At 38.6% G+C, this 16,587-nt stretch overlaps 1 protein-coding gene across 1 annotated transcript; it reads left to right on the top strand.

Annotated features, from left to right (window-relative positions):
- Window positions 1-2,381: 2,381 nt before the first annotated feature.
- Window positions 2,382-16,253, top strand: sall1a (spalt-like transcription factor 1a). Its single transcript, XM_081359955.1, has 3 exons — window positions 2,382-2,563; window positions 10,449-13,852; window positions 15,236-16,253. Exons 1-3 carry the CDS (start codon window positions 2,491-2,493, stop codon window positions 15,674-15,676), a joined length of 3,918 nt encoding a protein of 1,305 aa, XP_081216081.1. The 5' UTR covers window positions 2,382-2,490; the 3' UTR covers window positions 15,677-16,253.
- The last annotated feature ends 334 nt before the right edge of the window (window positions 16,254-16,587 follow it).

Genomic DNA, 16,587 nt, shown 5'->3' with positions numbered 1-16,587 from the left:
GCAGGGAATCTCATTTATAGCGTCTCGCGCTCGGCTGAGCTGCAAATCAGCGTGTTTACAGCCCCACACCAACACTCACATCAATTAACCGAGCATCGATCCTCTCACCGGGGACATAACAATATTGCCCCCTTCTCACAGTCCGTATTCCTGCATTTATGGCCCGATATGATTTTCAGCTGTTGTTGCCCTGTCTTGACTTTTCTTTAATAGCCCTATAATTTATTATATAACTTGGTGATGAGAAAGAAATAAAGAATTTGAGATTAGTCCTGTTATGGAAGCTATTTTCGGGAAAACATATTTATGCAATTAATATGGACAGGTGGGAATGCGTTATAGGCCATTGTAATAAAGGATTGAAATAATCTAAATATCTTTGAAACAAAGACATCATCTGAAGAGCTTTAAAAAATAAGTAATAAATTGATTTTTACTCCGTATATGATTTTTTCTCAACCAAAAGCACACGTCGTCCGTTTACTCCTCTCTTCTTTCCCTCTGTTCTTTCATTAATAAGTAAATAACAGTCGTCTTAAAGTATAGATAGCTGACGCTATAGGACCTGATCCATCTCGCCGGCAGCAGTTCGTTAAATATTCAGTGAGAAATAATGGCATCTGAGACATCACCTATAGTAACGTTATTATCTTCATTTCTCAAAATCAGCTAGACTGATAGCTTCGTTTGTCTTTTCCAGGGCATAAATCTTCAGCTTTGCTGGTCGCTGCAGTGCAATCCGGGGGGAATCTCTCTTCTTTAAAACACTGCCTATTTATATTAATGGTAGATTATTATTTGTATGATTATTATTATAATTATTATTATTAAAATATAATAATATAATGGAGCACTTTACACAAGATTTTGAATAACATCAATAAAGTAACATTTTTGTAACAGATTGCTACGTTTTGAGTGATTAAAAAGGTCTTTGTTTTCACATATGTAGCTAAAATATATTTGTTTTTTTGCATATGTTGGCTACTGAAATTTTTAAATATGTCAATTCTTACTTTTTAAAAAGAAAGATATGCAAGTGCTTCAGCCGTTAATAAAACGTTAATGCAAATTTTTAAGTTACTCATATTGTTTCCTCTTATTTCATTGGTCATTTATTATTTTTCATGTTTAATCCAAACTTTTGATTTTTGAAAATATATTTTTAAAAATAATAATGATTTGAGTATGTGTCAATATACAGCAAATCTCGTTAAAAGAGCAAACTGTTTAAGCAGAGACGTAGTTTTTAATCCTGGTTAAATCGATTTTAAATATAGGCTATTTGTCGTTTCCAAACACTTTCTTGATGGTTTCCATACTTTTGTCACCTTTGCGCGACTTCTAACGTTTTATCACTAAAGATTCATTAGATGAGGACTTCTCTTCTCGGCGAACGCCTCGAAATATAATATGCTAAAATTGTTTTGCGAAATCATTTTCAAACAGGCTGATCTAGATGGGATGCGTTCGCACAGCTGACGAGGTTTGCTATGAAGCGCGAGCGTTCCTCTGTCTCCGTCGCGCGGTGAGAGAGTGGGAAGGAGAGGAGGGTGCGAGACTGAGAGAGACAGAGAGCGCTAGTTATGATAGAACAGAGCCCTGACCAATAGAATAACAGAGGGTGGGGCTGACGATTTCTCACCGTTCTGCATGGGCCCTTAAAGTTTGTTTGTTCGCTGAATGCGGCGTGTGATGAAAACGTGTTACTGATCCCGTTCGGCAATAATCAGATGAATCTGATTTGGGACATCTGATACATTCTTTGGACTTTCGAGACGCCGATAGTTGCCATTACGCACGAAACTCAGTTGACCGACCTACTTTTAACACCGTTGCCTTGAGGAGAGAACGACTTGGTTAGAAACGGTGCGCTTGTAATCGTCCAGGAGCTGAATTACAACAACTTTAATGCCAATCACAAACGAGGATACGCGATACGCTCCGCAACATCTAGCGACGGGAAAAAAAGGCTTTGGAAGATCTTTGGCAGACAGTTTGGCTATCCGGACACTTTTGGGTGAATTGCAACTTTTGAGCACCAGTTTGATGCCCTGAAAGATCAAAAGATACGGTTGGTCTTTCGAAAGAGAAATTGACATTCCTGTAGTGGCTAAGTTAAGCTCCAACGTAGCCACCAGATGGTTGCTAAGAAGGGTTAAACTGTATCTAAAGGGAGTTGGAAAATCCAGCCTTTCTTCCACACGGATCAACTCATTGGGTGGGAGCAGCAAGAGAGACAAGAGTCCCCAGCAAATCAGCGGCTAATTGATTAAAGAGACTTCATTTGAATAGGGGGCTGGCAAGGTGCCAATCGCCTTTCAGAGGACCCCCCCCCCCCCTCCAAACCCCCTCCCCTCCATGATTAATCGTGAGGCATTATTGATAATCATAACAGGACACATGCGCGGTGGATGGGCTCGATTTCCGTAATTTTGAGCAGATTTGATAGTAATTTTTTATTCTTTCGTGGCTGATGCGTGAGCCAGCATGTCGCGGAGGAAACAAGCGAAGCCGCAGCATTTCCAGTCCGACTCGCAGCTGGTCCCAACCGAGCACAATGGTGAGTTCAAGCCCTTATTACACACATAAACTCACTCTGCACTTTTTTTTTTTTTTTTTTTTTTTTTTTACCAAAAAGGGATTTCTAACTTTATTTTTATTTTTTTTGTTATTGTTGATTTTAACGTATTTAGTGTGACTCTTCCTTGTTTTTAATCTCAGGCAATGAATTGGTAATCGTAATATCCCTATATTATTGTGCTGCTGAATGGACTCGCTTAAAGAGCTCTATTATTTAAGTAGCCTACATTTGAAAACTTTTACACTCCTCGTGCGATCATCAGAAACTATCACTTTATCCTAAAACAAAAACACGTTTCATCTAGTTCTGTTCGATTCTTTGAAGTAAGAATCACGTTGTGCCATTATTGTGTGTTTTTTTAAAAGTTGGCTCATGAAAGCTGACTCATGAAAGAAAGTGGCCTATAATATAGGTGAAGTTATATATTTTTTTTTTACAAAAATAGGTTTTCCAAAATACACCAGCAATCATTTGTAAAAGTCAAACCTCATCGAATTAGTTTTGTTCTGGCCCGTTTAAGTTGCCCACACAAGAGGGGATTCGCATGGTTTCAGCTTTTCACCCTCTTCTGTAGGATATTATATTGCATCTCTAGACCTCAGCAGCGTTTTATTCCATGTTATCACTGTTATCGAAAAGTAGGCTGTCATGCGACCGTTCTCAACGGTTGAGGCTAAATCAGCTAAACTTATTTTGTTTAAAAATATTTTCCCCTAGTATCTCCAACTTTAGTGAAACTTTATAAGAGGTAGCCTAATAATTAAACTAAATTAAACTTTAATGGCATGTAGTCACGGGCGATCGAACAACGAAATCACACAATCTCATGTAATCGAGCTTTTCCATAATGACTTCATACTTATATAATTTAGACTTTTTTTTGCGTCGTATTCATTTTTTATGTAGCCTACCTTCTTATACAGTAGACGGCTATCGCAAAACTTATATCAATACGTTATCTCGTTCGTTTGCTTTTAAATGAGTTTCAACTTGAGTTTTGTGATCAAGAGCTCACTAGCTATAGCAGGCTGTGCCATGTAGTTTCCGACACACACTGTGACCAAACTCATCTTTCATACAGTGCGTTGTCAACTTTTAAAACAAGCATTTAGGCTACTACACATTTATTAAACGTTTTTCGACCTAAATGAGAGTGTAAACTATTATAAATGTATTATTTTCTTTGGACATGTAAAACAACGATATAAGCTAACAAGCCTAATTATGTTGGGGGGCTTTTTTTTTCTTCTAATATGCTTTCATGCTAAATGTAGTCTTTATAATTTCATAGTTTTCAGTGTTGGAACAGTCAGGCAGGCAGTGACTGAAGATTTTGCAACAGTCATTAACTAAACATTTTAAGTCTATAGCCTACCTGTTTTACTACTGCTAAACTGCATGTCAAAGTTCGTCTCACGTCCCATCGAGCTATAAAGAATTTAAAAGACATTCTGGACATTTTGATATGTAAAGTGTCTTATTTGAACCGTTTTAAAACGCAATGTTTCGGGGGAACTGTCCTATCTCTTGCTTAACTCAGCGTTTTCTAGGCGATCATGTTTCTGATTGTGGGACCTTTGAAGATATTTTGTTTCAAATCGAAACTAGATCCAACTAATTTTCTTCAATTTATTTCTTTTTTGTTCTTTTTGTAATTTAATGCATTTTCAATTCCGTCGTGCAACGTGAAGAATTAGTAGAAGTTATTATACGGTTAATGCAAAAGGGAAAGCTAGTTGGCTATCACAGCACACCGTCCTTTTAATGACGTTTCTACGGCAATCTTTAGGGAAGATTCATAAAGAAACATTAGCCTAATCACTGGCACACCGCGAGTATTATCTAATAAGGCAGTGGAGATCAACATTAAGTTATGCTTCTGCTCTTTACATTAAGTTAATTTGTTTTTTAGTGTTCTAAATAAAAAAATCTAAACTGCTTTTCGTTACAGTTCATGGGCCGCTATATAGGCACCAGTTGCTTTCAGATGTCTGAACTTTAGTTTAAACGGTGTTCCTTAAACCTACAATGTATTGATGTTTGCTTATAAGAAGAAAAAAATATATATAAATATATATAGGCCTATATATCAATGATAGATAATTGTTAAATATTAAGATTCTTAATTTTAGTGTAAAAAATGTCTACTGATTTCCGCGGGTCTAAGTGTTGAGATGCAATATTAGCCTATTGCACAGCATCGTATTTTAACATAGCTGTAACAGTTTAACCATCTATAACCTACATTCTCTACGAACTAATTTGTAGAGAACATGGATGTACAGAAATCAGCTCAGTGTTATTAAAAATGAATACGAGAACAGGCCCAGATTTACATAAGCAGTTGGTTAGCGACTTACGTGCGAAAGGCATTCATAAGTGAAGTTTATGTGATTACTGCTAGAATTTAAGAAATGGAAAAGAAAACAGTTTTTCAAAACCATACCATTGCTGGATTTTCCCATTTAAATTTAATAACGAAGTGAATGGTAGGATTTGTCAACCACTGTCAGCTGACCAAGTTCACATTTTTGCCAAATACAGCTTGCCTCATTCAAAGCAAGAGGCAAATGCACAACCTTAGTGTTCACTGTTGCTGTCTTTTTGACTTCAGCATTTCTTGGTAAGTTTTTTCGCTAAAATTCAATGAAAACCAATAAGTAGGCCTACAGATAAACTTCCCTTGTTGTCTTCTTTTCTGAGAAAAACTTAAAGCAGAGATGCTAATTTTCGCTTTGTGTGGGATATTAGAAAGCAGTCTATACGGCTAGACTGAGGCGAGGAGTCTGTCCTCTCTGACTTGTCACTAAGGGTGGGATGTAGAGCTTTTTTAACCTTTGCCAGGCTCCCTCGGTGGGGAGGCAAGAAGAGATCAGGTCACGGTGTGTTCATGTGTACCATGTCTCTGACCTCCAACATGCTGTGCTATAGCCAGCCAAACAGGGGCTCTTACTTTTTCTGGGGTGGTGTGTGTGGGGGTGAGGAGGTGGGGGTGATGTGGATTGAGATCAGTGTGGCTGCTTTCCCCTTTCACCTCAGCAAATTTGCCACACACCCACCCAGAGAGATTGTCAGGGAGGTCCCCCCTCCAAAATACACACACAAGCATTGCAAACAACAGGGATTTCGTATCTTGTCATTTTGCCAGTGTTTATAGTGGATGTTTTTGGAAGTTGTTTCGACCGAGTATTTTTGTATTTTTTTTTTTTTTTGCTGTAGTCCCCTCTCACACCAATGCTTTTAAGGGCATGTCAAAAGAATTGAAGATGAGGGCTCGGTGACCAGAAGAGAAGCCTTTCCCAGGCACACCATCTAGTGTTCAGTGGGAAGTTTTCTATGGCTTGAGAGAGAAAGTGAGGGAGGGACGCAAAGGGAAAGTATGAAAGTTGAGGGCGGGAGGAAGAGAGTAAGGGACACAGAAGGAGGTTTTGAGTGAACGGTAACTCACTCTTCGAAGTCACAACTAGCAAGGCGCCTGCAGCTGAGAAAAGTAATGTAGACAGAGCCGGATTAACGCAAAGGCAAACTAGGCACGTGCCTAGGGCCCGATTGGCGGGATGGGGCCCAGACAGAGGGACAAAAAAAAATAATAATAATATAATGTAAAAATATCCTATCTACAATTTATTTCAATATTTATTAATTAACTAAAAATAGTGACGATGTTTATCTTCACCATAGACTGTTACATTACTGCAGTTAAACCAATTAATGTGTCCGTTACAAAGCGGGTGCCGGCTTCTGAAAGTATGTGTAACGAACGCATCCATCAGGTGCTGCGAGGCAAGCACACAAAGAAGCACAGCTCAAAATGCAGGTGTGTGAGTTGTCGTCATCTATTTTGGAGTGATTGCAATGTATTCTAAATATAAACTTGTCCTGTAGATCAGCGTCATTTCTGTAAAAATCATTCACCGCTTTATTACGAGTTTAAAAGAGCGCGAGCGTCATTAACGTGCCCAGACGCGACGCTTTGAATTTGCGCGTACAATGAATGAATAACATCGCGTCGGGAGCTGACTAGTAAAAAAGCTACAAAATTAAAAGACAAGGCGTCTGTATTCTAAGTTAAAAAGCCAACACACTACAACATTTTTAAATGTTTCAAATAAAGGATCTCATGGGTCTATCTTCTAAATTCTGCTATTAGATTATACCCTGACATTACGCCAATAATATCAGTTTATACATTTTCTTCTGCTCAGTAGCGATCGTGTCTTTCTCTTCCACTTGATTTGTGTATAGCATATTTAAAGTAGCAATGCGATATAAAAGCACTTATGCTCATTTACTGAAGTGGGATTCTGGAACTGTGAATAAATTGAATAAAACAGCAAAATAACAACAACAACAATAACATCTTCATTAAACAAAAAAGAGATTACCTTAGATAAAGTTTGATTAATATGTACATACAGTAGGCTACCGGTAAAAGTCTGGACCCATTACTATTTTTAATGTTTTTTGAAAGAAGTTTATTATAATGCTCTACAAGCCTGCATTTATTTGATCAAAAATACAGAAAAAAAAACAGGAATATTCAGCAAGGATGTGTTAAATATATAAAAAATGATAGTGAAGACTTTTTTAAAACAACTTTTTAATAATCAAAAATCCTGAAAAAAAGTATCACAGATTATAAAATAAATATTAAGCACCCTTTCTAACATTTGATAATAAATCAGAATGATCACTTGACACTAAATTCAGCTTTGCATCACAGAAATATAAAGTATAGTAAAATAGAAAACCATTATTTAAAATTTTAATAATATTTCACTATATTATTTTTCTGTATTTTTGATCAAATAAATCCAGGCTTGATGAGCATAAGAGACTTCTTTCAAAAACATTAAAAATAGTAATGTGTCCAAACTTATGTACTGTGTAAGTAAAAATATACTGCTTTTAAAATTAAATGTTGTATAAATAAAAAGGTTAGGAATCATATTTGTTTCAAGTGTTTTTTTTATTGGGGGTGGGGGGCCTCCAACATGAATTTTGCCTAGGGCCTCCTAATGTCTAGAACCGGCTCTGAATGTAGACATTACAAATTATTCTCATGTATGTTTATCCTCTCTTTTTTCCAGTTACTCTTTTTTTATACTTACCACATTGCCAATTTTCTCTCCTTTCTCTGTCTTGATTTGCTTGGGATGAGATCTTTGACCTTGCTCTGTAGCATGCTGATGATGACCCAAAGCAACCACGCTGTAAAAAAAACTGTTCTCATCAAAACTAGCTCTGTCTCACTAATCTACACAGCCGTACACCGAGTACAATAGCTTTTATAAACTAGCGACGTTTCTTGCTTTACATGTACTGTAGGCTGTAGACACACATCTGGCTTTGTAAGTTGCCCATTACGCATTGTCATTATTTTGGGTATAATTAAGTTCCTGAAAATATATGCTTTTCTAAAACTTAGAAAAATGTATTTCTGTTGCCTTGCCTTGTTTTTGAGACGGAAAATAATTAATAAAAGGATAATTTATTTATTAATTTGTTCTAATGCTAATTTACTTTATTTATTTTGGTGCATGAAGATGTGTCCATTTTTTTTGTACCAGTGTCAAAATGATCTGATTTGATATGACATAAGAATTTATTTCATCATTCATATCTTTCATATGATTATCGTCAAATCTTTGTTTGGCAGTTATTAGTTCAAATGTCGACATTCTAGCAAATATATCTTGTTTGCTAGATAAAATACAAGGTATTTTTTTAAATCTCAAAAAATATTTAATAAAATATTAATTTCTAAAAAAAAATTACATTCTAAAAGTCCACAGTGGTGTAATTTTTTAATATGCATTTTTAAGGATATAGTATCAACTTCTATGCATAGCAATTAAAATTTTTTCAGAATTGTTTTTTCCCCCCCGATTGTAGGCCTTTATCAATGATTTCCAAAGACTTGTGCTGTTGTTCATCTTTTAGTAAGTCTTTTATAGTAGCTACATATTCACTGAGGGGGAGAGAAAAAAAATAGTATTTTTTTTTTCATTTTGTGATGAGGTAAAGTGACTATGAAATGAAATTTGCCAACCGAAAACAAAGGTCTTCAATAGGTTGCAGTTGTTTAATTTTTGAGCTGAATTATCATTACATATGACTGTAAATAAACAAGCGACTGGTAGTGTGCATTATTATTATTATTATTATCATCATCATCATCATTATATTATCAGTAATAGTAGTTTTTGCTATGTGTTTTTATTGGTTGTTGTTGGGTTTTTTTTGGGGGGGGGGGGTATTTTTGAAAATTAATTTAATTTAATTACATTTTTTCACCTACCCCAAAACTGTATTCACGTTTTCCCTTTCATTGGCCTCACTTTAACAGACTTTTAATATTAAAACTTATTTATCAAAAAAGTTGACTTTTTTTCCGTCTGGGCAACACATCGTTTGTGTGAGACACGGCTTTACTGTCATGGCAACTTTAACGTTATCTGATGTTCCAGCTCAGAGAGACACAGGGGGAAGATAATCCCTGAATTAAACAGGATCTGCTTTAGAGCCAGCCGTGATGAGCAGGCTGGGCCCTCGCCCCTCTCCCCTGCTCTGACACTCCCATGCTGGGGAACAATGGGGAGCCATCCTGTCTCTCCACAGGGCTGGGACACACTTCTTGCAGGGGTTTCATTTGCAAATGAATCTCCACGCTGATGAAAATGTTGAGAGCAAAGCCCCACAATGAGTTTGCCTCACAATTTGTAAATCAACTTGTATGTTAAACAGCATGATTTTTGAGGGACAAAAAGAGAGGAGGTGGGGTGAGAAAGAATGAGGAAACTGAAGAAAGGCCACTGCCCTAGAAGAAGGGAGGGAGGGAACAGAATAGTTTTTCTCACTTTCTATTTCAAATTCTTATGGTTCATTTTCTAGAAAAAGTTTCAAAACCTGTTCCACTGTATAATTTAAATGAAAATCATCATGTGTTCTGGCACGTGATATTATTAATGTACACTTAAACGTTGTTTGAACAAGCAAAGAGTTTCTTGCTTAGTCAAATGTTCAGTAAGAGTTTTTATATTTGTGCTTGCATTGAAATGCTGCATAAATTATCACCTAAAATAGTTAGAAATGTTCTTATTGATTTAATAATTATTTAGTATTCAAAATAATTTAAAAACAATGCGCTGTATTAAGATGATCATGAAATTACTTCATTCACGCTTAGCCTGGTATGAATGAGTTTGAGCTTCTGCAGAGTGCATAGCAATCTGAATGCCAAAGGCTTACTTGTTCCTGTCAGATCCTGATTGCAGGCTGACTGGATACAAATTAGTTTAGTGACAGGGATAACCTGTCCAAGATGCCTGCCGTTGGTTGAAAATGAGCAAAGTTGACAGCAAATTGAAAGTCTAATAAGTCCTTCAAATGGTTGATTTGTGCCTAGTGGACATGTAGACAGTGAGGAGTATGAAATATTGGAAATCAATGACCCTCTATGAAATTTCATTAGGGCCCATTGTTCTCAGTTCATAGTATTTTTATGTTTTGATGGATTATCTGAAGAAAATGATTACCTAAGGTGGTCGAATTGATGGGACTTTGATACACATCTTCAAAGATCACTTTTAAGCAATATTGTAAAAGTGCTATTGATTTTGTCTCTTTTCTTATCCTATTTCATCATAGCTCTACATAGTGTGAAGGCCTTTTTCTTTGAGTTATTTGGTATTTGTTTATTTTTTTGATGGTTGTTTTTTGAACGTATGAGGGGGATAAGCATTAAACTGATTAACGGAAGATTAACAACAAAAGAATTTGAACAGATAAAGCTGCTTCTTCAGATACAAAACATCTCTAATCGCTAATCCTCTTGTTCCCCCCCTCTTATTTTCTTCTGCAGGGGACACAGAGACCAACCTGGACATCTCCCCCTGTAAAGACTCGGGTGCCCATGTCTGCAGCAGATGTTGCGAAGAGTTCTTTGAACTATCGGACCTTGAACAACACCAGAAGAATTGCACTAAGAATCAATTAGTTCTAATTGTGAATGAAAATCCAGTGTCTCCTTCCGGAACATTCTCCCCAGGATCCTCTCCTCATAATCCTGATGAGCAGATGAATGATACAACTAATAACACAGATCAAGCAGAGTTGACCGACCTTTTGGAGCAGAACATACTTGACAAAGAGGAGGCCATGGACACAGAGATGTCAGGAGTCTCTGCACCCCATAATGATGGAAGTGGATGTATGGCAGGTGGCAGCCCACTCAGTGGTGTTGGAAGCAGCCATGGAGCTCTGGGCAGCTCTGGGTCCAGTATGGGAAACTCTGTCATCTCTGTCTCACTACCTCAGCTGGGTAACTTGACTGAGTTGGGCAATTTTTCCATGATCAACAGCAACGTCATTATTGAAAACCTACAGAGCACCAAAGTGGCTGTGGCCCAGTTCTCTCAAGAGACCAGAGGAGCGGGAGGGCAAAGGGTGGCTGTGCCAGCCCTCATGGAGCAGCTCTTGGCCCTACAGCAACAGCAGATCCATCAGCTACAGCTCATCGAGCAGATTCGTCACCAGATTCTTCTGCTAGCGTCACAGTCACCTGAGCTTCAAGCACCACCTAGTTCTTCCCCTGTGACTTTAGGTTCAGGTACTAGCCCGCTAACCACTCTTAGTTCCCATTTATCTCAACAGTTGGCAGCTGCTGCAGGGTTGGCACAGAGCATAGCTAGCCAGTCTGCAAGCATTAGCAGTTTGAAACAGATGGCTAATGCTGTGCAGCTACCTCAGAGCAATTCCAGTGTGGGAGAGTCATCTCAAAGCCTCGGCGCACCAGTGCCAGCTACAGTTAATGCCCAACCTTCAGAGAAGAGGCCAAGCAATGCAGGAAGCTTGCATCCTCAGTTAGGAAACCCATCACTTGCAAAGTCATCCACACCTGCCTTTGCAATGGGAAGCCTTTTGAATCCTGTGGCTAATACCCTTCTACCTCAGCCCCCACCAGGCAACCCAATATTTTCCAGTGCACTGCCCAGTGTCGGTACCACGGTTGAGGATCTCAACTCACTGGCTGCACTGGCTCAGCAAAGAAAAGGCAAGCCACCTAATGTCTCATCTTTTGAACCGAAGAGTAGCTCTGAGGATACGTTTTTCAAGCATAAGTGCAGGTTTTGTGGCAAGGTGTTTGGTAGTGACAGTGCGTTGCAGATTCACTTACGTTCTCATACAGGTGAGAGGCCATACAAGTGTAACATATGTGGCAACCGCTTTTCCACCCGTGGTAACTTGAAGGTTCATTTTCAGCGTCATAAAGAGAAGTATCCACATATTCAGATGAACCCATACCCTGTCCCAGAGCATCTAGACAATATTCCAACGAGTACTGGCATTCCCTATGGTATGTCTATGCCTCCTGAGAAGCCAGTGACTAGCTGGCTCGATAGTAAACCTGTTCTGTCTACTCTGACATCTTCTGTTGGCATGTTACTTCCACCAACCATACCAAGCCTGCCTCCATTCATCAAGAAAGAAGAGAATAACTCATTGGCTATAAGCAGCCCTTCTCATTCTGCAAAAAGCGACTCAGGTCCTGCTGATACACCTATGAAGAACACAGAAAGTGTGTCGGAAGAAGGTGAGAGCACAACCCTGCCTACCTCAAATGGAAAAGCTGAAGAAAACAATCAGTCATCCAGTTTAACAACAAGCATGAGCTCTGCAGTGGAGGGTACCATTGAGTACACAACCTCCAACAGCCCTCCAATGGCCACTAACCCACTCATGCCCCTGATGTCAGAACAGTTCAAAGCTAAGTTTCCATTCGGAGGTCTCCTTGATCCTCTCCAAGGCTCAGAAACATCTAAGCTTCAGCAGCTTGTTGAGAACATTGACAGGAAGTTGACAGACCCCAATGAGTGTGTTATCTGCCACCGTGTTCTTAGTTGTCAGAGTGCACTGAAAATGCACTACCGCACACACACTGGGGAGAGGCCTTTCAAATGTAAAGTGTGTGGTCGTGCCTTCACCACCAAGGGCAACCTCAAGACTCATTACAGTGTCCATCGAGCTATGCCGCCACTGAGGGTCCAGCATTCCTGCCCTATTTGCCAGAAGAAGTTCACAAATGCTGTGGTACTGCAGCAGCATATTCGCATGCACATGGGTGGCCAGATCCCCAACACCCCTTTCCCTGACAACTATCCAGAATCCATGGGGTCCGATGCTGGCTCATTTGACGAGAGAAATTTTGATGATCTTGACTTCTCTGATGAAAACATGGAAGGAATTGAGGATGGACCAGACAGCAGTATTCCAGACACACCAAAGTCAGCTGATGCATCTCAAGACAGCCTCTGTTCATCCCCTACTCCACATGAGTCATTAGGTATGGAGAGCCAGAAGTGTGCCAACCAGGGAGCAGTAGAGGAAGTGCAGTGTGACCAAGGGAAATCATTGGAGAACGGATTAATGGAAGGAGACAGACTCACAAATGACTCCTCTTCACTTGGAGGCGACTTCGAAAGCCAAAGTGCCGGAAGTCCAGCTGTCTCTGAATCTACCTCTTCCATGCAAGCTCCATCACCCTCTAATGGTACTATCCAACAGCCAAAGTCTCCGAGTCTGGAGGATCGACAGCAGAGGGCATTGTCATTGGAGCACATTAGTGCATGTCTCATGCAGTCTCATTCTGCCAGTCCTGGAGCTCTGGATCTTTCTTCAATTAACTCATCAAAAGATCCTCTTAGCATGCTTTTCCCCTTCCGTGAGCGAGGCACCCTAAAGAATACAGCATGTGACATCTGTGGCAAGACATTTGCCTGCCAGAGTGCCTTGGACATCCATTACCGTAGCCATACCAAAGAGAGACCGTTCATTTGCACAGCATGCAACCGGGGTTTTTCCACCAAGGGGAACTTGAAGCAACATATGCTGACGCATCAGATGCGAGATTTGCCCTCCCAGCTCTTCGAGCCCAACACCAGTCTTGCCTCCAGCCCAACTCCATCCCTTCTGTCTGTTGGGCCATTGACCTCCATGATGAAGACCGAGGTCAACGGCTTTCTGCATAGTTTTCAACCTGAAGTAAAAGACTTGCCCTCAGCATTAGTGACCTCATCTGCTTCCACTTCTCCAGTACTTTCGACTGCCCCACCACGGAGGACGCCTAAGCAGCACTACTGTACCACTTGTGGGAAGACATTTTCCTCCTCCAGTGCCCTGCAAATCCATGAGAGAACCCATACAGGAGAGAAGCCCTTTGCTTGTACCATATGTGGACGAGCATTTACCACCAAAGGAAATCTCAAGGTAATTATCACTGCATATTAGATGCAAATAATTTTCTCAGATTTTATGAAATACATTATTTGAGCATTTCCAGATGTTTTTTCGCTATTTATATTTGTGAAAAGCCAGCCACAATGGGTATTGACTGTATAAACCAGAATTGATTGGGGAAAACAATTAGAATGCATTGTGAATTATAAAGGGGGGAAAGCACAAGTATAAACAGCATTGCACAAAACCAAAGGTGTGTATATATATATATATATATATATATATATATATATATATATATATATATATATATATATATATATATATATATATATATATATATATATATATAAATACATGTATACGGAAATAATAAAGGGGATGCAGAAATGGTATGTTGAGTCATCCAATAAAGATGAATATTGGTCTGAAACCTGAGCTTAAAATCAGTGTAACATAGCCGGGAATGCTTTACTTAACAGGCCTTAATCACAGTTACCAGCAGCTACCACCCTTAGCAGTGGCACGCTCACTTTTTTTTTTCCAGAGTTTGTCACAATGATCACAATAAAAAAGCCTAGCACACAGATAAACAGAATCCTGCAGGTTTTATATGGATATGTGATTGCTCAAACTTTACTCACTATAGGCAAAATTTTCTGGAAGGAATGTAACTATCAAGCTAAAAAATATTACTTAATTATTACTAAATTATTAATTTGATTTAAATTAAATTAAATATTTATTTATTTTATTTCAATTTTGGAATTGAAAATTTATATTTTGTATTAATAGTCTGATTTCACAGCATAAAATATTGATTTTGTTAATTTACTCTTAAAAATCAATTTAATCAATATTATATTATGAATTAGCATTGCATTAAACAAAATCAATTTGAAAAGAATTTGAAGATAATTTTAGAGCTATGTAAATTGTAAAAGTAGCTTGGTTAAAATTGCACCTCATAATGTTCAATGCTACACTAAGGGTTGCAACAATTAAACAAGGCTATTTTCCCCCTAAATGTATTGCATGCTTCAAGGGTGAACTGGGGGCAACTGTCAGATACAATACTGTCCAGCACAATGAGAGTGGACAGTGCAATTTTCTCAGAACACATGTCTACAGGCCCTTTCTTTCATATGCAGACCACCATTCTCACTGAGAGAATGTTACATAATTTTTACCTTGTTTTAATAATTAGACAAATGCTGCTTCCAGTGGGCCTATTTTAATACTAATTATTATAGAACTACTCCCCTTTTTCCATTGCATCATCTCACGTGTTATTCATTTTAATGTTTCCAAACTTTAAATGATGTAGCTCTCCTTATCCTTTGTTTTTATACTCTTTAATCCTTTTTCTTCTACTTTTTTTCTCTTTCTCTTTCTCTCTCTCCCTCTCTCTAGGTGCATATGGGTACCCACATGTGGAACAGTGCTCCTGCACGGCGTGGTCGCAGGCTTTCAGTAGATGGTCCCATGGCTTTCCTGGGCACCAACCCTGTAAAGTTTCCTGAGCTCTTCCAAAAGGACCTAACTAGTCGAGCTGGAAACGGAGACCCAACCAGCTTCTGGAATCAGTATGCTGCTGCTTTCTCTAATGGCCTGGCCATGAAAACCAACGAGATCTCTGTCATCCAGAATGGAGGTCTACCCCCTCCACTGTCAGGGAGTGTGGGCAATGGGGGCAGTTCTCCAATCGGAGGCTTGACGGGCAGCATGGAAAAACTGCATAACTCTGAGCCCAATCCTGCTCTGGCTGGCCTAGAGAAAATGGCAAACACAGAGAATGGGACTCACTTCCGCTTCACACGCTTCATGGAGGACAAGGAGATAGTGACAAACTAGAGAATCGTTTTTGTTGTGCTCATGAACAAACATGCACTCTTTAACTGGCACACACAAGTGCTCCAGAATATGCGTCCATGAAAGAGAAAAGCAAGGAAAAAAACTGTATCAGCTTTTGCTTGCCATTAAGACTTTATGAAGAGGAGTTTGAAAAGAACTTGCTTTTTTTGTACAATGTACAACACGTTATAGTTTTTGGAGCTTATTTATTAGTGATTATAACCTTGCTCGAAAACCAAGTGGAAATATTAACAGTTACTTAGTTTTTATGTTATTTTCCGTTTTATCAGCAGAGTGAATCTGTATGAGTGTTTTAAAGTGTGCTTTTGAAACTTAGCTTTTCTTGGTAGAAGACTTCACCATGACATTAAATTATTTTCTATCTGTAGTATGTGTTAACAAAACTTGATGTTCATGTAATGATTTAGAGCTTAAAGTGCAACGTAAGGCTGTAAATACTTTACACTTATCTGTGCTAGATGGTTTACAAGCTGTGTAGAAACTTTCCTCTGAGAAATATCAACATTTCATAAATCCAGGGACATAGGTTAGTCCTTTTCTCTCTGTTTTAGAAGGTAAAAAGAAAAAAAAGAAATGTAAAAAAGTGGGTTTCACCTCAGCTGTTTATTTAGACCTTAGTATTTTCCTTTTGCTTTTTATTACATTCAGTTCTCACTCTTTATTTGTGCAAATAGAATACAAAGCTTAAAGGGTTGTTAGATGACAACATGAAGAGGTCCACACACTCATGAATGAGAGGGGAACAGACAAAATACCTTGTGTGATCTTTGAGGTTTATATTTTGTTGGGCTTTCAAACTGCTGCTAGGTATTAGCATCTACTGCACATCACGTGTTGACGCACCCTATACATTTTTTTTTTTTTTTTTTTCTCGAACGTGGAGCAACAAA

This window comes from Scardinius erythrophthalmus (genome assembly GCF_964197995.2).
Source record: "Scardinius erythrophthalmus genome assembly, chromosome: 2".
Classification (NCBI taxonomy): domain Eukaryota; kingdom Metazoa; phylum Chordata; class Actinopteri; order Cypriniformes; family Leuciscidae; genus Scardinius; species Scardinius erythrophthalmus.
The sequence above is the reverse complement of the archived record's forward strand: the minus strand, read 5'-3'. Positions and strand labels throughout refer to the sequence as shown.

What these genes read in the sequence shown, in the direction of transcription:
- sall1a (XM_081359955.1), top strand. Translation starts at nt 2,491, where the DNA reads ATGTCGCGGAGGAAACAAGCGAAGCCGCAGCATTTCCAGTCCGACTCG. An exon ending in GGTCCCAACCGAGCACAATG is followed by an intron (nt 2,564 to 10,448) that starts GTGAGTTCAAGC and finishes TTTCTTCTGCAG; the next exon opens with GGGACACAGAGACCAACCTG. An exon ending in CCACCAAAGGAAATCTCAAG is followed by an intron (nt 13,853 to 15,235) that starts GTAATTATCACT and finishes CCCTCTCTCTAG; the next exon opens with GTGCATATGGGTACCCACAT.